The sequence below is a fragment of the Malaya genurostris genome, chromosome 2, assembly GCF_030247185.1.
Source record: "Malaya genurostris strain Urasoe2022 chromosome 2, Malgen_1.1, whole genome shotgun sequence".
Lineage (NCBI taxonomy): Eukaryota > Metazoa > Arthropoda > Insecta > Diptera > Culicidae > Malaya > Malaya genurostris.
Window position 1 is genome coordinate 276,712,443 of NC_080571.1, and position 23,647 is coordinate 276,736,089.

The 23,647-nt window shown below is 36.6% G+C and overlaps 1 protein-coding gene across 2 annotated transcripts in view; it reads left to right on the top strand.

Moving 5' to 3' along the window:
- Positions 1-23,647, top strand: part of LOC131430198 (roundabout homolog 2-like) — a 250,789-nt gene that overhangs the window by 214,751 nt on the left and 12,391 nt on the right. For both annotated transcript variants that reach the window (XM_058594938.1, XM_058594939.1), the window contains exon 5: positions 19,338-19,491. In XM_058594938.1, coding sequence (XP_058450921.1) covers positions 19,338-19,491 — 154 coding nt within the window. The remainder of the gene's footprint in view (positions 1-19,337; positions 19,492-23,647) is intronic.

Below are 23,647 nucleotides of genomic sequence, written 5' to 3' on the forward strand. Positions count from 1 at the left end.
AGAATCCAGGTGCCGAAACCAGATCCAGATTTATTTTAAAGATCTAGAATTCAAGTCCAAAATCCATTTCCAGAATCCAGGTCTAGAAGCATGATTCAGGATCCAGGATCAGAGTTCTACTCCAAAGTTTAGTTAAGAATATAGGCCCAGAAGACAGATCCAAAGTGTACGTGAAGAATTCAGACCCAAAATTTAGAACCAGAGTTAATGTTCAGAATTGAGATCTAGAATTCATTTCCAGAATTCAAGAGCAGAGTCTAATTTCATAATTCATGTCCGAAATCTAATTCCAGAGTTCAGGTTCAAAATACATTTCTAGAATTCCAGTACTGGTTCAGAATCTAAAATAAATTACAGGCCGTCAAATCAGAACCAAGGTCCAGAATTCATTCCCAGTCGCTAGAACCAGAATCCAAGTCTAAAGTTCAGATCTTAACCCAGAATTCATTCAAGTATCCTACTCCAGAATACAGAACTAAAATTCATCCAGAATTCAGATACAGAATACAGTCCTAGAATTCTGGTCCAGAAGCCACACTTCCAATTCAGGTCCATAATTCAAGTCCACAAATCAGATGCCCGAGCATCACGGGCTAGGAGATTTGTTAGTAGGGCGGGAAAGAGATCCGGATATGTTTTGATAAAAAATATGATCTCAACAAAACCTGATTTTCGATATTCAGGAGAAATATAAAAAGTAAGAAAAATATAAAACATCTCCAAAGAACGATCTCACCAGTATCCTTTTTTCTCCTGCTCACTCTGCTGTCAGCAACGCGAGGTGAAACACGACCACTGAAAGAATAAAAAAACACTCGCGAATGGGTCCGCTGCAGACCAACCCTAGACCTTCAGCCTGGATGACACGATCGCCTTGTAAACTTTCACACATTCCATAGAAATCTGACAACACCGACAATGACACGCAGACGGCGCTTTGATCAGTTAACAGGTAAACATCGTTGAATTTTGGGGCGGTAAATTCTCAGTTTCCGCTGCTTGAGCATCTTAAGTTTCACGGAACAATATTATTCAATAAATAGCACTCTCACTACTACACACACACTTGGCACACCTGCACTATCACTCAAAATAACTTTTTCAACCAAACTTTTAACTATACGTATCAAACAACACATTGAAATTTTACTTTTTTGAGAGCAGCACCAGGACACAGCATCGCACTCCCAGTGATGCCAACTCTCCTCAATCAGATGCAGAATCCAGGTTTTAAATAAAAACTCAGAACTAAGGGCCAGAATTCATTCCCAGAACTAGAATACAAATTTATAACTCAGATACTGAATCAAATTCTATAATTCTAGTGCAGAATCTAAAATTCAGGACCTAAATTCATTTCCAGAATCAAGATTCAGAATTTAGGTCCTGAATTCTATTTTGAAGCAGAATTCGTTTAGGTCCTGAATTCTATTTTGAAGCAGAATTCGTTTCGAGTTTAGAATTCAGGTCCAGAATCCAAGCCCAACATCCAAGTCCAGAATTCAGAAGTAAGCCGAGAGTTCAAAATTGGTTCAAAGTTCAAGTTTATAATTCATTTCCAGAATTCCGCTTTCAAAATTCAGACCGACAATTCAATTCCAGAATTCATTTCCAGGATCCAGACTCTTAATCCAAATTCAGAATTCGTGTCCAAAATCCAGTTCATGAAAGAGAAATTCAGGTTCAGTCGTAAAAAAATCTTATATTTTATTACTATGGAATTTTAATGTTGATCGTAAAACAGGTTTTGAAACTTTCTTGAATTTTGAACCTTTTTGAAATAAATTTACCGTAGGGGTATACTGGTTCTTCCTTTCGTTTTATATGGTAAAACTTATTAAGAACTGTCCAATTTTTTTTATTTAGCAGTATATTTTTATTGAAGTACACTGCCTTAGATCTAAGATGCCGAGAGTATTTCTTAACTGTATTTGAGACTAGGATAATTTCCTGAATTGTAACGTTGTAGTTTGTGGTTCACATTGTCGTATGCTGACAACCGAAGCTTTGAGGGATCCAATCTCCAGTTTTAGCCGGCAGTGGCTGATGAGACGAATCTCACATAGAGATTGTCCAGATGACGTGGGTACTTTTCGATGGTGGTCGTATTCTTTCGTTCCTGTGGGAACTGTCCACTTGGCTGCAATAAGATCTTAAAATGCATAATGCTTTTGTGGTGTTTACATTTTTAATGCGGGATTTATGATGTAACACTCAAAAGAGCTACAAGTATTTACTAAAATTGAAAATGTTCCTTGAGATAACCTTACACAAAAATGAAATAATATGTGTTCGTTCTCATGGCGATTATTTTTGAGTTTGCCTCGGCGCCAGAAATGTTCACTATGGCTCTGGTTTGATGTTAATGGCAAAAATAATCGTTTGCTTTTCTTTAATTTTTTGACAAAATTTCGCAGAATGCTTCAGTATTACAACGTCAGACCTGTATTTCACCAAAATAATTGTGGACAAATATCATGATCTGCATGAAAAACCAAGACATTGCTAAAATTGGACTCTATTGTAAAAATGCTTGCAGTTGGGATTCCAATAGTTGTACACATTTGGCATATATTATGAATATGAGCAATTACGAATACACTGAAATAGCCTGATAATTCAAAATTCTAAGCGATTTTTAATTATTATAAAACGAGCCTGAGTTTGTTAAAATCGGTTCAACCATCTCTGCATAAATTGAGCGGTAAAATATCTTCGAAAAGTGCCCACACACATACATTTTCCGATCTCGTCGAGCTGAGTCGAATAGTATATAACACTAACACATGGATCAATAAGTCCCGAGACTAACAATGGAAACAACATTTTTTTGCAAGCTTTTTTTTTATTCATCAACATAATCACCATTTAGGGTAATACAATGGTTGCAACGTTTTTCCAATTTTTCAATACCATGTTTATAAAAAATCGCTTCAAAATAAGCTTCAGTTTCAGCGATGACCTCCTCATTTGAGCCAAATCTTTTTCCCTGGAGCTTTTTTTAAGATCAGCAAAGAGCAAGTTGTCACTGGGGGCTAAATCTGGCGAGTATGGGGGGTGGGGAAGCAGATCAAAGCCCAATTCGTTCGATTTCGCCATTGTTTTCATCGACTTGTGGCAGGGTGCGTTGTCTTGATGAAAAAGGATTTTTTTTCTCTGCATGCGCGGTCGTTTTTTTGCGATTTCCTCCTTCAAACGCACCAGTAAGTCAATATAATAATCACTGTGGATCGATTTACCTTTTTTGAGGTAGTCAATGAAAATCACGCCATGCGTATCCCAAAAAACTGACGCCATGACTTTGCCAGCTGACTGCTGCGTTTTCGGACGCTTCGGACGGCTTTCGTCAGCTGTGCGCCACTCAGATGACTGCCGCTTCGACTCTGGAGTGGAGTGATGTATCCATGTTTCGTCCATGGTCAAGTAACGACGCAAGAAATCTTGTTTGTTGCGAGTAAATAGCGATAAACTGCTTTCTGAATCATCGACTCGTTGCTGTTTTTGTTCCATCGAAAGCAATCGCGGCACCCACTTGGAAAAAACCTTTTTCATGCTCAATTTTTCATGAAGGATAGTAAATACACTTCCATATGATTTCTGTGTCATCTCAGCAATCTCACGGAGCTTCAATTTACGATCTTGCATTATAATTTTGGTCACTTCACTCACATTTTCCGGTGTAACGGCTTCCACAGGTCTACCCGAGCATTCCGCGTCATTTGTGTCCACGTTTAAACTCGGCGAACCACCGACAAATCGTTGCTTTTGATGGACAAGAGTCCGGATAACATTTTTCAATCCATTGTTTCGCTTGCACGGTGTTTTTACCCATAAAAAAACAATGTTTTATCAAAACACGAAACTCGGTTTTTTCCATTTTTTAAACAAACTACTAAACGACTTTACTCCAACCTCGATAACTCAGCTGTTTCTGGTCGGATCGACTTAAAATTTTGACCCGTTTCAAGCAAAGGTTAGTACTCTAGAAAGACGTGGTTACTGGTTTACTACGAGCGCCATCTCTGCTTTAGTCTCGGGACTTATTGATCCATGTGTTATGAGTCTCCTAGGCTTCATTCGAAAGTCGGGTTTTCTAGCAATTCCAATACCTTTGTATGAAAAAAGACAAAAAGATAAGTTAAGGAGGTCAGTTAATTAGCTCGTTTTGCGGCGTTTGAGACGAGGCTTTTGTTTGAGTCTATTAAAAAAAATAGAAGTGCGAGTGTACCTTCATCCAGCAGACGCAGACAATGAAGAGGCAAATCACAATGTGGTGAGCTTTTTTTCATTAGATATAAAGTTAGATTATTCCTTTTAAAACGCCGATTCCATCTTATGTGGTATTCGGTTAGATAACAAGCGATTCAGGCAATTCTTTGATCTCCTACGAAAGCCAACTGGAAACGTGATAGACTAAGAAGGGTAAGTTTTACAAGAATAAAAAAGAACTCAGTGACATCAATGGATGAGTCGTTCTTTCCACATTTAATCGAATATATGAACTGTTATATTAGAAGAGTTTTATTATGGTTTTGAAAATGCTCACTTATTGAAACAGGAACATCAAGTATCTTTTGATGTTAACGAACACCTTTCAGTCGTCGGTTTCGACATATTAACTGTGAAAGCATTCGAAACGATAGCAACGTGTGTAATCATTATTGCAATATCGCAACTTCCGAATCAGCTTTCAGGTTTTCAGCACGAAACTCTACTCGGATCGGTCGTCCCCCTAAAAGAGCTATCTGCGTCTAAAATAGACGGTAAATAAACTCCCCCATTTTCACAATCAGCATGCTCCATCAAAAGTCGACACTCATTCGCAGCTCTTCTATTCATGACACCGCGGTGCCGTAATGGACACACTTCTACACATTCGCCCATCATGAGCACGTGCGAATATTTTTGCGGAAATAAAACCAGCGGGTGGTTAGTGAACCATATTCCGACCCCCAATTGCTAAGCAGTCCGGAGTCTCCCAACCCGCCCCCGTCACAATTCGAGTTCCATCACAACAGCACACGGTGGACTGTTGACTGCAGGATGATTTTTCATCTCCAAATTGGAAATCCCTATTGCCAACCGCACATACGGCATAGTCGGACTGCCGTTTCACTCTCCCTCTAGACGCAGCGGAGGACGGACTTTCCCATCCACAAATAAATACGTCAATTTTAATTTATCACACGACCCGTTCCGTTCTGTCTGCCGTTGGAGTGAAGAATTGCGACAAAGTTTAGCGAAGGAACCCACCCCGACAACGACGACCGGTGGAATGTCAAGGATCGTTCTCCATCATGGCAAATTTTCTCGTCCAATGAATGATCCAAGTAGCGGAAAGTATTTACTGTATTTGTGTATATGTTTTTCTTTTTTTGTTGGAAAGGCAACCAAGGATGTAGGAATCCCTCACGGGACCAAAAGACTCGGTCGGCCGCTTGAAAGGAAGAGTGGAAAATTGACGAAATTCATCGCAATGAATTAGGCAGTCCCGAAGGCGGTTTGTCGAAGGAATCTTTCTTCTCCGTTTTCGGAAGGCATCGAGGGTCTTTTTGAGTGGTTGCTACAAAGCAAAGAAAAGGCAGAAAAACGAACCGAATGAATAGAATTGGTTCTGTTTGTGACAAAAAAAAAGACATGGGCTTTTAATGTAATTATGCGGCCGGAAAATTTAATCACTGGATAAACATATCGATGTGATGGGAAATAAGAATGGCGACAAATTTCACTGGAGTGTGACTGGGAAACTGGTTAGATAGGTGGGTCATTTATTTGTAGTGATTGTCAAATCCCACTTCAAACATTTCATGGGAAACTGCGACACTTTTCCTGATATTGTTATAATCCGTAAACGAAATATAGCACTTTCACTGAACTTACTAAAAACACTTCGATCTCATCTCTCAGGGAAGCTCATCACTAATCCGTCCATATTGCGTGTTCTGAATTAAGGCTAAAATTTACAAGTTTACTCCCCATTTCCTCCTCGTCCGGTCGATACATCTTTGTTTGCAGTTTTGAAATTGCACACCCACATTTAATTTCGGCACGCATTCTTCCTTGCCATTGACTGCCACTGCGAGGGAGGTGATCTCACTGCACTGATACCATCAATTTCTTCGGGGTTTTGTTGGGAGCTTCAGTCGGATCATTTCATTACGTGCCTCTTCTCCAGCACGTAATTGTAAATCGGCAAACGGGCAAGAGTCAAGTCGAAAAGTTGGGGATTTTCCGACCGACCGACGGGATTAGTCCGTATTAGAGGTAAATAGGATTAATGCGTTTTCGGGGAGGGAAGCCGATCTGCTTCAATAGAAGTAAACTTTTTCCTAGAAGGGTGCAGAGATTTCAGCTGTCGTTATATAAATTGTAGTTTAATCGGAAAATTTGCATACCACATCGAATAATACCGCTCAATCAAGTAAATTGTGAGACGGAAAGTAAAAAAAAACCCTGAATATAGTCTTCAAATTTCGATCACCGAAACGGCAGTTGTTCTAACCCTCATTCGATGCAAATAAATTACGCTTTTATTAACTATCAAACTGACATCTAATAAAGTGCCGCTCGTCATCCGCACCACTGTCGACGCCATCCCTAGTGAACTGTAAACTTCCTGTCGGATAATTACTAGTACTTTGATTTTCACAACTCAATTTAAATCCTTCCGGTACCGCACTGAAGGAGGACTGAAGGTGGTTCAGTTTCGCAGTCCTTTTTAGCAAATCCGAACAAAAGTCCCGATCCAAACGCCTCGAAACGAGCTTATTGCTACCGTTTTGACTGCACAGCCAACCAACCTAAACTGGCTCGACCGGTTCGGCCCGCGTATCCTTCAATTAGAACTTGCAAGCCGGAAATTAGGTATAACAACTTGCACAACTGTGCATTTTTGTTTCGATTGCAATTGCCCCCTTCAAATGGAAGAGTGGCAGTGCAGCTACATTGTGGTTCTCGGGCAGCGCAGGCCACTGCTTCTTCAATCATAATTTGATAAATCTCAGTGCGAAATAGTTAAAATCTGCATTCATTCTTTTTAACAAAATCAGGATATTTCAAACTACTATCTAAATACAACCTTAAACCATAGATTTTATTTTTCTAATCACTAAAACTCATTTTGTAAACTTTTTGGTTTCGGTGAATATTGAGCCAGCATTAGGGGTAAAAATGCTTTGGTAATTAATTTGTAAATTTATTTTGTTAATCGACTTGAATATCTTTTATTTTTTCAGTGTAAAATTCGAATAGACGAATTTCGAGTTAAATCTTATTCCGATTTGGCAGAACCCTCTGATATTTGAATCAAACTATCTCGATATGTGCCCATTTTGTTTTTTTTTTCTAAAATTGATCTATACTGTCTTTTGAAAAGGGCTAGAGTTTTCTTAACATTTTTTTCCAAAAAATATAGTCGTAAAATTCCAAATCCTATAAAAATTATAGTGCAAGTGATGTTCACAAAGTTAGTTTGATTTTTGAAGAAAAATACAAAAAAAAAATGGTATCGAACCCTGCACTGAAAAAATCGGTCTTTTAATTTTGAAGTCAAATTACAAAAAAATACCATTTTTTGTTTGAATGAAATTTTGTCCCAGCATTTACAATTATGTCTTTTAAGGAAAAAGGTTACCTAACAAAAACTTTTTCTCATCCAGCACTGATCCTTTCTTCTAACTTCGGGCGACTAGCAATATGGTATTCGGTGTAATTTTCTCACAAATTGAGTTTCATTGGAATGTTTATTATGACTATCAGTTTTGTTTAGATGTCGATAAAAAGACACTATAGGTAACGGCGTCAGTGCTCCAACTCCAAAAATTGTTTTATAGCCGACGAAATTACACCAATATCCCAAATGTATGTAGTTATATCTTTGTACATACTTTCGATTTCGATAAAGCTTCTCTTCTTGCCAAGCTTGTGTTCAAGATTTGTATGCAAGCAGTTATTTGTATAGCGTTAAGTTTCTCTACCATTCTGTGATTTCGGTTGAGCTGAGCTGAAGTAGATCGCCCGTAGCGCACTTCGTGATTGACCGAATGAGTGGAAATGTACAATGAACCAAGAAAATGAAGCTTGGGAGACGCAAATCATTTTCACTGCACATACCCACTCACTCCTAATTTTTTATTAAATGATCAATAACGACGCTGGCTACGATTAAAGGCTTTACTGATATATAATATAAGTAAGAAGAATATAAAAAATCTCCAAGGAACGATCTCACCAGTATCCCTTTTCTCCTGCTCGCTCTGCTGTCAGCAACGCGAGATGAAACACGACCACTGAAGGAATAAAATAAAAACACCCGCGAATGGATCCGCTGCAGACCAACCCTAGACCTTCAGTCTGAATGACACGATCGACTTGTGAACTTTCACACATTCCGTAGAAATCTGACAACACCGACAATGACATGCAGAGGGCGCTTCGAACGGTTGACAGGTTTACATCGTTGAATTTTTGGGCGGTAAATTCTCAGTTTTCGCCGCTTGAGCATCTTTAGCTTCGCGGATCAATATTATTCAATAAATAGAATTCCACTACTAAACACACACTTGTCACACCTGCACTATCACTCAATATAACTATTTCAGCCAAATTTTTAACTATACGTATAAAACAACACAGTGAAATTATACTTTTTCGAGAGCAGCACCAGGACACCGCATCGCACTCTCAGTGATGCCAACTCTCTCCTACCATACTGCGATTTCGGTTGAAGCGATAAACTTTTTCTCATTATCAATCGAGTTCATCTTATATAAATTAGAAATTAATCTTATGCACTCAAAATTTACCCTGGGGTAGTTGTCAATTTTTCAGGCGAAACGACATTACATGGAATTTCATCCGAGCTTGCATGACATAAGATCAGAGCATATCAATTAAAGCTTCAAATCGCTTTATGGCACTTTTTCTTTTACTGTCTAGCAACAACCTACGCGTAGGACTGAAACGTTAGCTATAATTTTGCTTCTATTCATAGATTCGCGTGCTTCCAACAGCTTCGCTTTTGCATCGATTGACCAATCAGAGCGATGCTTTCCCTTTGATATATCGCCTACCCCTTCAAAACCGTCGTCTATGGCAGGGAAACCCGATATGCCGGAGATTTTTAGCAGACAAAATAGGACACTGCTCGCTACTAATTAAAATTTCAATAATTTATAATTGAAAATACGTTCAAATCTAATCGTAGAAATATTTCCAATCAAATAATGAAATAATATTAATAATTGATACAAAATATACTGAGCTGTGAGTGTTTAAAACCTGACCACATTTCTAAGTGTATTTTTCCTAGAGTTTCTAATTTGCATAGAAATATAGAAAATAAAGATGTGTTCCACATCAAAAGTTTGTCCCTATTCAAAAGACAGTCTAGATCAATTATGGAAAAACAAGGTATGCAAAGTAACTATTTGTGACAAAGTCTAAATGTCCAGAAAGTTTAATTCAAATCTGAGAGAGTGCTTCCAACATTTGCTCGAGTTGGCGCAAACATCGTTTTATACGACAAGTAAAGAATGTCATTCTTTCCTTGTCGATGGAAAAAAATCACTAAAACCTACTAAATCGAACTTTTTCGTAACAAACAGATAGAAAAATTGGAAATGCATGAATTAAAAATTTTGCGAAAAAGTATCGCCCAAAGAAAGGACTCGAACCTTCATCCGGAAACTGGGGACCGATATAGCCGAAGTCGGTAACTCCGGAACAGGAAGTTGGATTCGGATTATGACATACCTATGAGACTAAAAGACCTTTCATTAGAACCTACCCGTAAAAAAAATAAACCATTGATTGTACAGCATAAACAATTGATTCACAACCCATATATCTAATATGGGTTACAATACATTTTATTGTATCTTGACAAGATTTTTTTCATTTCCAACGATTCAATATATTGTTTCTACGATTCTACAATTGAATTTATTGTACACGTGCTGTTTCAAACAATATGCAAACTGTACATTTTATTGTTTTCCAAGAAAACATATATGAGAAAACTTTATGATTTGAACTGTTACGATACTTAACAACCTATACATTCTATTGTAAAAAGCATTTTCACAATTAATTGAATAGTGTATATTAATACATTAAAATATTTTTCAACGGTCAAAGCATAGTTGTGGCAGGTTTTGTAACAGCAAATCGTATTGTTTTTTTACAATATTTTTTATTCGGGTAAGTTTGTAAAAATGGGTGCTGCCATCTCTGAGAAATACGTACACACAAATGCACAGACATTGCTCAACTCGACAAACTGAGTCGAATGGTTTATAATACTTGGCCTTGAAAGCAAATATTTACTAGTCGATTTTCAAGTGATTGGATAGAAATTCTGAATGGGAAAAGCAGAAAAAAACGAGCGCTGAATACAAGAACCAACATGATTACAAAAAAAAACTATAAAAACACAGAGAAAAATATTGGAAAAAACAACATGAACTTCTATTATAATTTATAATAAGAACAATACAGAAAATACAAGGAAACGCAGTTACACCGAAAAATACATAGAAGAACAGTAACATAAATTCATCAAACTTAAAAAAAACTGGTAAAACAACAAAAAAACACAGGGAAGCGTAGAAATAGAAAATCACTAGACTAAATTTCCAAAAATACATGTAAAAATATATAAAAACGTGGACAAACACTAAATATTCAATAATAACACATAGCAGTACTGCAAAATACGTCTAATTAGAGAAAAGGTATGAGAAAAATGAAAATTCTGTTGAATACAGTGAGATACAGATAAACATAGGAAAAGTTAGTTGAAAAACACAGCAAAATTGTAACAGAAAACAGTCACTTGAAAATACTCCCAAAAATATAAGTGCACACAATAAGGAAACAGTTTAACTATTCAAATGCTTGATATGTGTAGTATTTTTTTTTTCATATGAGACACTTTAAAAACAATTCGCATTCAAAAACATTTTACTTCTCTACTGGTCCTTTCTTTTGCATTCTGTGAGATTCCAGTTTTCAGAATATTATGAATGTATTTCGAAGATTTTTCTCACTTAAGTTAAGAGGTCAGAAGAACTTCTGAACTCTATGTGTGGAATGGGAAATCAAATCAAGAGTAGGCTGTCGTTTTCTAAAACATTTTAATCAAATAAAAATCGAACATTCTTTGGCGCGTACCAATACAAAGTTTGAAAAAGTATCTGAAGTAAAGTCTGCAGTACCATCAAATGATTAATAGTTTGTGATTTTTTAATAGTTTGTGATTTTTTAAAGAATTACAAAAATATTGAAGAAAGTTACCAGAAATTCACAAAAGATGGCACCGCCAGTTTTGGGCTGAAATGTTAGATCGTATGTGTAATACTGCAAGCTGCAACATTTAGCATACGGTACTGCTTTGTTACGTTTACTTTTATGTTCAATTTTACAAGCTAAATTTCCGTATATTAATATTGAAAAAAGGTGGTTAGGGAGCATTCGCTAAACCTCTTTTAACCTTGTTCGGTGAACGCGATAAATTATCTGAAATCAAAAATGTTCTCAAATTTACTTAAAGTATGAGTTATTCCTCCCCACTCCGTCGTTCTCAAGTTTCTATTTTGATTTTTTTAACAGTTCGTGGCATATTTAAGCAAAAAGCGCGATCTTATAATCTTTACCAACACTTTAGTGAAGACTAAATTTGAATAAAGAAAAATACAGCTGAAACTGCTTCAAGAAACCTATAGGGAGAAGTTTGTTGGTGGTTTGACGTTTTGTTAGTAGTCCGAGTAATTCTATAAATAGTGGTTTTGGCTTTGAAGACAAGAAACGTTCCTTGTTTGTTTTATTATCGACCATGACACAAAAATCCATTTCTTAGCAACATAAAATATTGAAATTCGTTCAAATACAGGGTCCGGCACTCGAAGTGTAACCAATTAAAAAGGCCATAAATTCAGTTTGGAAAATTACTTTTACTTAATTCAAAGTACAAAATGTGTAAAATTAATACAAAATTCAGAATCAATTCACTTTTGCTCGATATGACCACCTTTTGCCTTGACTATGGCCTTGAGACGGTCAAAAAACGAATCGCAAGCTGCCCGAATGTGACTTGCAGGTGTATTTTGGCCAACTCGCGGACAATAACTTTTTTCAGCGCCTCGAGACTGGTGTATCTTTTAGTTCGGACTTTGCTCTCCAAAATTGCCCAAATAGAATAATCCATTGGATTCGCATCTGGTGAATTCGAGAGCCATTGTGTGGACGTGATGAAGTTCGGAACGTTGTTTTTCAGCCATTCTTGGTTCACTCGAGCTTTGTGAGACGGTGCCGAGTCCTGCTGAAACGTCCATGGTCTGCCACCGAAATGTTTGTCTGCCCACGGCTTCAAAGCAACCTCCAGAATACTTTCCCGATAAGATGTCGCATTTACCTTGACGCCAGGCTCGAAGGTCTGAAGTTGGTTACACTTCGAGTGCCGGACCCTGTAGTTAGGTATTGAGTGCCGTACGAGTGGAAGCCGAGAGGTATCGAACGGCGATGTCTCATGTCTGAAATGTGGCTTGATTGACAGTGTCACTAACTACATGGTTTTAAATGAAATTTGATTGAAAAGCAAAGAAAAAACAGGACTGACTATGATACGCGTCTGAATTTTTCCATCACGACAACGTTCGGCCACATGTGGCTTCATTCAAAGCTATTTTTCAATTGCTTTTGCTTTTCTTTGATCTTCCTTAGTGTAATTTGCTTTTCTTCAGTCGGAATAATTGAAAAATTGAGATCATAGGATTAGGAATTTCTAAGGTAAGGGTTTCATTATTCGATAGAAGCATATTTACCGGATTCGATGAATATAAAATGTTCGATTTTCCGCACCTCAACTCTTGTAAAAATAAATATAAGACACAATAAAAGCCTCTCGTATCTAGAAATTCATGGAAACAATAACAATCACAATATGAAACTATACTTCAAAACCAGTTGGGCTATTTGGAAATAAAACGGGTCCTAGACACTTTCTGATCATTTTCCTGGTTACTTCACAAGAGATGCTTAGCATATATCTAGCAAAGTTTTATCAAGGCGTGGCAGCAGAACAGTTTTTGATAAATTTTAGGTATATGTACAGCTAATGATTCTAAGAGGACATTGTCAATAACTGGATTTATGGTTTCGTTCATAATCAGAGCATGAAAATTCATCTGAGGGCTTCGTTCATTGAACAGACAATTTAAACAATTCTTTCGCGTCGACTTTTGATTTCCACTTTTACATCCTGATGGAATGAAGAAAGCTCAATACGGAATGCATTGAATTCTTGAGAAGAGTTTTGTTCTGTATCGCTAAAATTCGTTTCGTATTTCATATATGCTGTTAGTTGAAATCGGTTTTCTGGGAGGGTTTTACCTCATTTATTATTTTCAACTTTGAGTAAAACAAAAAATAATGGAAACAGTCCCGTGAGCTCAGCCTAGATTACTAAAATAAGGCTTTATTTTTCTCCGGACTGGATCAACCTAGAGATCGTGTTGAATCCGACGGAAAAATAGGCTCAAGAATAGATCCACTGGGTTCCTACTTCCATGTCGTAAAAGGCGACAACTGCAGGAGTTTGTTTTTTTTTCCTTCAGTTATCAGTTTTTTTCAACGTTTCACATGTGTTTACTAAATTATCTCTTCATACAACAAAAAGTTGTTTCCTAGAATGTTTTCTCATAATTTTACGACATTATGATCTTCTACCTATTTCCATATAGGTTCTGAGTGTCTTTTTTGTTTTTTCTTCTTCCATGTTATTGCTTGTCTTTAGAGATTATAAATTGAATGATAGAGATCAACTATCGCGGCAATAATTTAAGAGAAACAGTTCTAGACAAGAAGCAGGAACATGGCCCTCTGATCGCTACTGCTGTTGACAAATCCTTCAAGACTAATGGAACTGAAATGAAAGTGGCAGTTCGTGAGGAGCTGTCAACTGCTTCTTTGGAACTGTTAAAAAACATGCGAGAATCTCAAAAATTCTTAAATATTAAGTATGTCTGGCCAGGTCGTGGAGGAGTTATATTAGTAAAAAAGGATGACCATTCAAAATTGGAAAAAATTCGTAATAAAATAGATTTTGCTCTTGTTATACATTTTTACCGATCCACACAATTGACGTCTCCTTCCCCAGATCAAGTACCACTAAAGTGTAAAAGAACTTAATTTAGCTATTATATTGATGTTACATGTGTTGTTATTTGTTTCTCTTTTAAATGGATAATACGACTACCAAAAAATTTTTTCACGAAAATATTCATAAGTTCAATAACAACTATACATTAAACGACAAAAAAACACTTAACATTTTGCAATGGAATGTAAGAGGTATTAACGATCTTTCAAAATTTGATGATATATTAATTGATGTTGACAATTTTAAAACTCCTATAGCTGTTATAGTAATCGGAGAAACATGGTTGAAAGATGAAAATTGTGCTCTCTATAATATACCGCATTATAAAGCCTTTTATGCTTGTAGAGAACATTCTAGTGGAGGCCTAGCAATAGAACTACACGTCCGATGGATTTCACCATATAAACATCGAACTTTGTATCAAAGGACACTTTTATAATATTCATGGTGTGTATCGTCCCCCTACCTTTGATTTTAACGAATTTTCCGTTTACCTAGAAAGCTTGATGTGTTCAATTCAACCGAAGCATACGTGTTTTATTGTAGGTGATATAAATGTTCCTATAAATCTCATTCATAACAACATTATGACAAGATATAAGGCTCTGCTAGAATCATATGACTTTTCGTGTACAAATTGTTTTAATATAAGACCAATTAGCGACAATATACTTGACCATATTATTTGTAAATTTGACGACGTTAATCGGATTCGCAACGACACAATATTTAATGAACTAAGTGACCACTCTCAAATCTTAACAACTTTCAAAATACTGGATGATAAAGAGCCTATGACGTTAACGAAAAAAATCATAAACTATCGTCAGGTAAATCTTGATTTTTCCAATTTTATTAGTAGTATCGATGTCACTGAGGACGCTGAAACAGTTCTTCAATCTATAGTTTTCGTATATAACTCTCTACTCGAACAACATACAAGAATAATAACTAAAACAGTCACAGTGAAAGGTTATCATTGCCCATGGATGACCTTTGATTTATGGACACTAGTGAAAATAAAAAGCAATTACCTCAAACGTATTAAGGCAAGCCCCCACGATCAGCATCTCAAACAAATGCTATCACATATCTCTGAAAAGGTCGATTCCATGAAAAAGGCGAATAAAAAAAATTATTACGAAAACCTTCTCACTAACGTACCTCATTCGAAATTTTGGACAAATCTTAAATCTACGTTCGGACTAACAAAAGAAAAGGATAAGATACGCTTGATCGATAGGGGCAATAACATTAACGACAACAAGGAAGTTTGTGATATTTTCAACAAATTCTTTTCAAATAACACTAAGTAACGAATTGGCTAAAGCTATTCCTGTTAACTCATCCTTCTGTCCAATAAGTAACGTTCGTCGTGTTCGTGATTTTTCTACGTCCTTCATCTGTAAATGAAGTGATACTGTTAATGCAAGGTTTGGATAATAAGAAGAGTAACGGCCCTGATAACGTCTCTATCAGTGTACTAAAACATAATTCATTTGCATTCGCTAAAATACTCTCTCAGTGCTTTAACGTAATTATTCAGACCAGTTACTACCCTGATTGCCTCAAGGTGGCTGAAGTCATTCCTGTGTTCAAATCGGGTGACCGTTGTGATTGTAATAATTACCGTCCTTTATCTACATTGTCCATTTTAACAAAATATTTGAAAAACCTCTAGTCACTAGACTTATCGAATTCCTAAGTAAGCATAATATCCTCTTTAAATTCCAATATGTCTTCAGACAAGGTTCTAGCACATATACCGCTATAATTGAATTAGTTGACAATATTATAAGCGAGATCGATAGTAAAAATATAGTTGGTGCATTATTTTTAGACTTTAAAAAAGCTTTTGACACATTAGATCATAGTATACTTTTGGACAAACTCGATTGCTATGGGATCAGGGGCATTGCTAATTCAATTATCCGTAGTTACTTGACTAATAGAAAACAATTTGTATCCATCGAAAGTGATAGCAGCAACCTTGCTCCAATAAACATTGGTGTTCCACAAGGAAGTAATATTGGACCACTATTGTTTCTTTTATATATTAATGACATAGGTAATTTACATCTTAAAGGAACTCCACGACTATTCGCCGACGACACAGCTCTGTTTTATCCGGACAGTGACATCAATGCTATTATTAACTCAATGGAAAGTGATTTAAGAACTCTTGATCATTATTTTAATGCGAACTTAAATTATCATTAAATGCCACAAAGACTAAGTATATGATTTTCCGTTCCATGAGGAAAATTATACCAACGCATAATCATCCCTAGCTCGGACACAATATTATTGAAAAAGTTGACTATTTCAAGTATCTGGGCATATATTTCGACCCCACATTACCACATAAACTTTGTTGCCAAGCACGTGGCGTCGTACTGCGGTATTTTATGGAGTCAAGTCCTTTGTTCCCCAGCGTGTTTTGTTAAATTTTTATTTTGCTTACATCCATTCACAGCTCCACTACTTGGTATCGGTGTGGGGGCGAGCCGCTAGTTCTTATCTGAAGAAACTCCAAACTCTACAAAACAGATACCTAAAAATCATTTTCAATAAACCCTCACTATTCTCGAGCCTATTGTTATACTCTGACAGAAACCATAATGTTTTACCAATAACATACTTATGTGATGTCCAAACGTTGCTATTCATCCATGATAATTTGCATAACTCCACAGTTCACCATAACCTACGGCTCCCAACTATATCCCATTCTCGAACAACACTCCGTAGTAACAATTTGTTTCGTGTTCGAGCAGTTACAAGCCTTGGTCAAAGACGGATCCTTTTTGTTGGTCCAACTAAATATGATGCACTTCCGCCTGATATACGAAGAATAAACAATCGTGCCATATTTTCGGCTAGACTAAAGTACCATTTTAAGCACAGACTGAACGAGATATTAGCTAATGTAGTTTTTTGTTTTATAATGTAATGTATTTATCGTCAACAGTATGTCATATTAATAACTAATTTCCTAATATAAGCGTAGTAATTAAATTGTGGATCCCTTAAAGGGAAATCTTTTCCCCTGGGACTCCATTTTATGTTAATAATAAATTGCACATCAAACCATGAATAAATAGAATCTCAGCGGACTTTGTATCAAAATTAATTTTTTATTTCTAGTACTATTATTGCCAGTGTTTATTTGTTTCTTGCTTTCCGCTGAGACTAGTTGCGTCCACTACCAGGGGGCTCCAAATTGAAGCTTTTTGGTGTGGAGGAGTGTGGTGGGGAAAAAAAATTTTTACTCTTTTAATAACATAAATCGGTATATTAAATAAATAGTAGGAAGATGTTTGTTTATTTAATCACCTATAACTCAGGTAGATTTAATGTAAATAGATAAAAAATGTTCTCTCGGTGTTCGGCTGCCCAGATCAACAAAAATAACCAATTAATCTTCTTTCGCGATAAATAATGCAGTGAAAATTGTAAACAATCAATACACGAGTGAAGTCTCTTGTTATACGGCCTCTAGTAACAACAAGTTTTGAACAAACATTCCGTCCCATTCCTTAGTCGATCTACGCTTGGGCCTGACCGGCACTGGTACTGATCAAGGGGGTACACTGGGTTTTTTACATGGGATATCTGTTTGAAGCTTGAATTAAAGGAATATCTAAAAAAAAATATGCAGCGTATTTACGTAGGCGATTTGGGTCTACTCTAAAAGTCGAGAATTTTTTATCTCGCAAATCGGGAAAACAAGGAAAAATCCATTGCTTCCATTTGAGAACACTTTATTGAAATTTAGATTCTATGTCTGATCATTTTTGGATTACGAGGATTCCATCAGTAGCTTTGATTGTCATAGAGGATATTTTTCTCGCACATCTGAAAAACAGCATCTGGTTGAGTTTAAAAGTATGGTCCTTTTACGTATGTCGGTACGTGACACAGCAATTCCAAACATGTCGTTTATGCCTGTTTTTTTTTTTGAGAAGGCCAACCGTGTCATGCCCGTCCACCAAAACTGCCTGATACATATCTGTACAACATTATAGGTCGTTACTACTCTGACCCACCACCCCAGCCTGCGCTTGTCACTCACGCCCACTGATACGATTCGAGCCGTCAGGGATCAAAGCTAGCTAGTACAGCTAGAAATAGGTTGTAGGGCCAAAAAAAGGACGAAAATAAAAAAAAACGCTCGCTGCCGTGTGCCATATTTCACGGTAATAATGATCGACAGATACATGTCAATTGACTTCGATGCCAAACAAGATTTTTTCCTTGTTCTCGCACGTTCCTTCTTGGTGCGCTTCTGTTCGGGACGACGTCAAACGATGACACCGTCAGTGGCAGAAGAATGCCAGCGGAAGAAGAAAAAAAAACCAGTCCCATGTGGCCGCCAGGCTCGGATCAATTCTCCGTAAGGCACGTCGGTAAATCTATCATTGCCAGCAGAGGGTCGTGATATGTATGCTACTTTCCAGCCGATATCCTGCCCCAGTTGGGATAGTGGGTAAATTTCAAATCGAATTGTTTTTCTTCTAGTTTTCTAGCACACCAAAATTTCACCCACTGTTTTGATCTACGACGAACACCAATGGCAAATAGCAAACCACTCGCCCGGGCCCCGGAGGCACTGGCATCTTCTTTGATTGAAAACGAAACCGATGTTTCCGGGTCAACACGAGATGTCGTGCTTTCGGCAAAGGTTTGGCGGTGAGTCTATTTTGCTTTCCACTGCGTGAAACAACCGGAAATTTGTGTGTTTGTGAAAGGCTCCGCTCGGTAGGAGCAAACCAATAAGAAAGGAAAAAAATCGCTTCCAGCTGCTACGCGAAAAATTGGGGACCTCGGCAAAACTTTTACTGCCTCCACCGGCGGGCTCAGCTGGTGACTGCGTGTTCGGAGGCTCGCATCAGTGATTGAATTATTGCCAGGAACAATTTATCTAAATCCAATATCACGTGATAGAGAAACGAACATCCCGCTGTTCCAGCTTGTTTCCTTTTCCTTATAAACACTGTTTGTTCGGTTTTTTTCCGATTGAGAGATGAGATCCGAAATCGAGAATGGAAACAACGTTTATCAAACTCGGGAGCTTAGTTATAGTGAATGATTGTTTTGGATGACTGGAATGTTTTCTAGTGCCGTAAAATAAAGAGAAACTAACCGTGGTAAACCATTGCTTTATTTTCAATTTCAGTACTACGCGAAGAATTTCGACTGGAGCCGCAGAATACGCGGGTGGCGCAAGGTGAGACCGCCCTCCTCGAATGTGGACCACCGAAGGGCTATCCGGAGCCGGTCATTTTCTGGCGAAAAAATGGACAGACCATGGATTTGAGTGGATCGAAACGGTATGTATAAATGTCTATTGTCGGAAAAGGTAGCGGTTAGGTTCTAAGGAAGACAGATTTTTTTGATTGGGAATCAATAGATACCTTGTTTCTGTCCGTGTTTTCTTCGATGTACACTTCAATGGAGTTAGTTTATTTGACGGTTTGACCATTCGGAAACAGTTCGGAATATACGACATCCTTCTGAACCCAACATATGCAACGTTGACGATTTGATTGGCTCGCTTAGACGTAGGATTTTCATACTGAATCACTTTTCACAGCACCTAAGAGCGCTGTCAGAGTGAGCGCGGAAAGCGGAGCGATTCAATGCGACGTACTGATCACTTTCACTGTGACAGGTTTACTTTGATCGAATGTAACTAGCTCGCACGCGCGTCCAGACGCTTTCACTCTGACAGTAACCTAAGGCTTTCCATCAATAGTAGGTTTCTAATACGAAATTCGTAGCGAATTGGCCTTTGAAAGGGCAAACACATACTTCGAAAAAACCCTGTGATTTTACATCTTATTAGTTGCATATAAATGGAACATCGGAGTTCACGTAGATTTACGTGAAAAAATATTCAATGCTGTGTCTAAAATTCCATGTCATGAAATTTATCGAAATAATAAAAAATGTTCAGATAGCGATCACCGCGACTTGAACCGAGAATCATTGGATCACTGAGTACATCTGTTAATCGACTGATCCACAGAAGGACACGTCTGCTTAACTGAATGCATTCAAATTCATATGGCCGCACCTTCTAGCAGAATGAAAGTTTCAGTCGAAACCTGTAAAATTCATACTAATCTAAAATTAAGTCATCACAAATGCAATTTTCCGTGATTTGACAGATTAGGTCTTTATTAACTACATCGTATAAGGGGTTAAGTCAACCGTAAAATTAATTCTTTTTGGTTTAGACAGATGTACGTCTAAGTTGAATCGTTTATCCTGGTTCACTCGAAGCTAGGTTCTACGGATAAGTAAAAATTGGTTGGTATACGGAACGACCGAAATTAGTTCTGCGCCTAATTCGTATTACAGTTTTTGAATTAGTTGATTTTAACAAAACAAAATTTCCAAAATTTCCAAAATAACTATAAAAGTAGTTAAAATTGAGAATTTACTTTCCTGAAAAAAACTCTTATTTTTAGAGAATGTGTTTAGTTGGCGAATATTCTGGACACAAACCAGCAATATTTCAATCCAACACAAAATTCTCATTGACAACTAATTTTGTTATTAAAATCAGAAAATTTGTTTCTATTTATCTATCACCATCATTACTGAAGGACAGCACAAAGAAAACAAAAATGAAATTGGTATTATTAACAAGTTTATTAGCCAAAAACTCATGAGAAGTGTCAAAGCAAAACAATCCATTAAAAAACTAAAAGGGACAGTCTTATTGAAACTGCTTGCAAATTGTTTTGATGTTTTTCGCATGTGTTACGATATAGCCATATATAAATTTCTAAACCGATATGTAAAAATGACGTAAACTGTTAGTGGAAAGTGTATTTGTTCAGAATTTGTGCGCATTTGAAGCGATTGTGCGTAATAATGTTTTTACGCGGAACAGTAAAGTGAGTTTCGAATGTTGCACTCTAATTGTATTTGTCAAATGAAGTTTTTTGTATCTTCCAACCTTCCGGGCCACGCCGTCCGGTGTAGTATTTGTATTCGGTTTTTGTTTACCGAGTGCTCAAAGTTTTCAGTGAGAGAGTCGATTTCGCGCGAAGTCGAATGAAGAAAACAGCGATTTAGAAGAAAAATTTTCAAAAAGAAGTTTATGTTTCGCTTATGTTTTTTTTTCAATACAACATCGTTTTTATACCTGCCAATATAGAAAAGATAACCGCGGCTGAAATTTTTTTCGGTAGTAGTGTGCCATCTAGTGGCTAGTAGTCATTTCGGTTTTAACGTTTTTTCGGTGACAGAGCGCCATATAGCTGCAAATTGCAGAAATCAATTCAACCATTTATGTTGGGTTTTGCAATGACTGAGAGGAAACATATATTGGAGAAGCCAAATGAATGAAAAACTAACTGACTGACTGGCGTTTTAGAGTGACTAAAACAAGATTCAGAGTGGCGAAATGGTAGCGCGTATGCACGGATTGCATAAGAACGCATGTTCGAGTCCTGTCTCTGAGCGTATCTTTTCCAATAAATTATCTTTTTTGTTAGTTTTTCATTCATTTGGTTTCTCCAATATATGTTTCCGCTCAGTCATTGCAAAACTGAACTTAGTTATGGCGGCTTTACGTCAAACCAACTAAAATTAATAAATCATTTATGTTGAAAATAACGTTTTATTTCTCTAATTCAACTAAATAAATAGTTGAATGGATATGAAGTGTGCCTTAGCTAAGAAACACAGAAAAAAAAGATGAAACTTACACGACATGTAAACCAATCGTACTATTAAACAGACATCAGTTGAAACGAAAATATGATTTAAACCATGATTGATGTGAAATTACATTGAAATGCATTTACTTTTTCATCGAACAAGGCTGTATATTTACAAATCGCTTAGTTTTGTAACGTAACATTCATTCAATTACCTGCTCCAAATATGTGCATGAAAATAAATGTAAATTCACAAAATATTTTTATCTGTGAATGACAGCTCGTTTAATTGGTGAATTCAACTAAATAACAAAATAGCCTTTTTAACAAATATTTTATTATTATTAAGGGAATTGAAATTAAAAAATCTAAATTAGCGAAAGTAAGATTTTTTTAGTTGTCTCAACAAATAACTAACTGAAATCAGAAAATCAACTAATTTTTTCGCCAAAACGCTGATTTCGGTCTTTCCGTGTACTTTAAAGCATTATGTTAGGATTTTAAAGATTAGTTCGCTGTTATGTATCATGAACAATTCGGTGAACTTCAATCAAGAAAGCTCTCTTTCAGTCCTGCTTGAGAGGCTCTGAATACAAATATGCTGGTCTGTCAAACCAGCTCTGTACTATGTTCGAGCTTTAGCGTTGTGATTGTGTCAGTGCGGTAAAATTTCATTTTAAATCGAATAATATCAGATGGAAATGAAATTTTTGGCCACTGACCGTCGTCATGTTGATACAAAATTCATTTGACATTTGCTGCCATTTTCAAGTGAAGCTCCCAGAATTCATCGTCAGTTGAATAATCGTACCTAGTCATTTGAACTTTTGCTTGCTAAGTTTCAAGTGCCAAGTAGTCTAGCTGCTTCATTGTCAAGTGGCGATGACCTATATGTTTTTATACATAATTGGATTGCTAATAAAACCAGTTACAAATAGGGCTAAACTAGCATTTTTTATATTCAAAAACATCAAAAAATAAATGACAAACACTAAAAAATTTCAAATTTTAGTTATTTTTACAAAATGCTTAAAATTTAAAGCGGTGACATACACTTTTTATACACTCAATTATTGGTATTAATACTCACGATTTTTTATAACAAATTAAACTCAATGTTCTTAAGGAGAATCTAAAAACAAACGGCATAAATACAGAAATTTTCTAAACTTTTTGCCTTTCTCATATGGAAAGGTTATGCAATCGCTGTGAAAACCGTCTTTTGAACCGAGACCCGGAGGGCCGAGTGTAATATTCCATTCGACTCAGTTCCTCGAGTACGCTTAGATTAGATTCAAATGGAAGGTCTTGTAACCCCGTATAAAGTTCCTGAATTTTATTCGAATCCAACTTCCGGTTCCGGAATTACAGGATGATATGTTCAAAAAAATTAAAATAAGTGCACTAACTTTTCTCAGAGATAGCTGAACCGATTCTCACAAGCTTAGATTCAAATGAAAGGTATAAATGTCTCATACAAAGTTCCTGAATTTCATTTCGATTCAACTTCCGGTTCCGGAATTACAAGGTGATTAGTATAAAAATTACAATTTCAAATTTTTTCATCATTTTGCTCAGAGATGGCGTGGCAGATTTAACCAAAATTAGGTTCAAATGAAAGGTCTCATAGTCCTATTTAAAACTCCAGAGTTCCATCAGAATGCGACTTCCGGTTCCGGAATTATAGGGTGAAGTCTGTTGACAATTAATACATTCACTTAAAGTGGCGAAACAAAAAAAAACATAAATAAAATTCTAGACTAACTGCGTGACTATTCCAATCGTTAGTAATTATCAGTGGACAAATAAAATA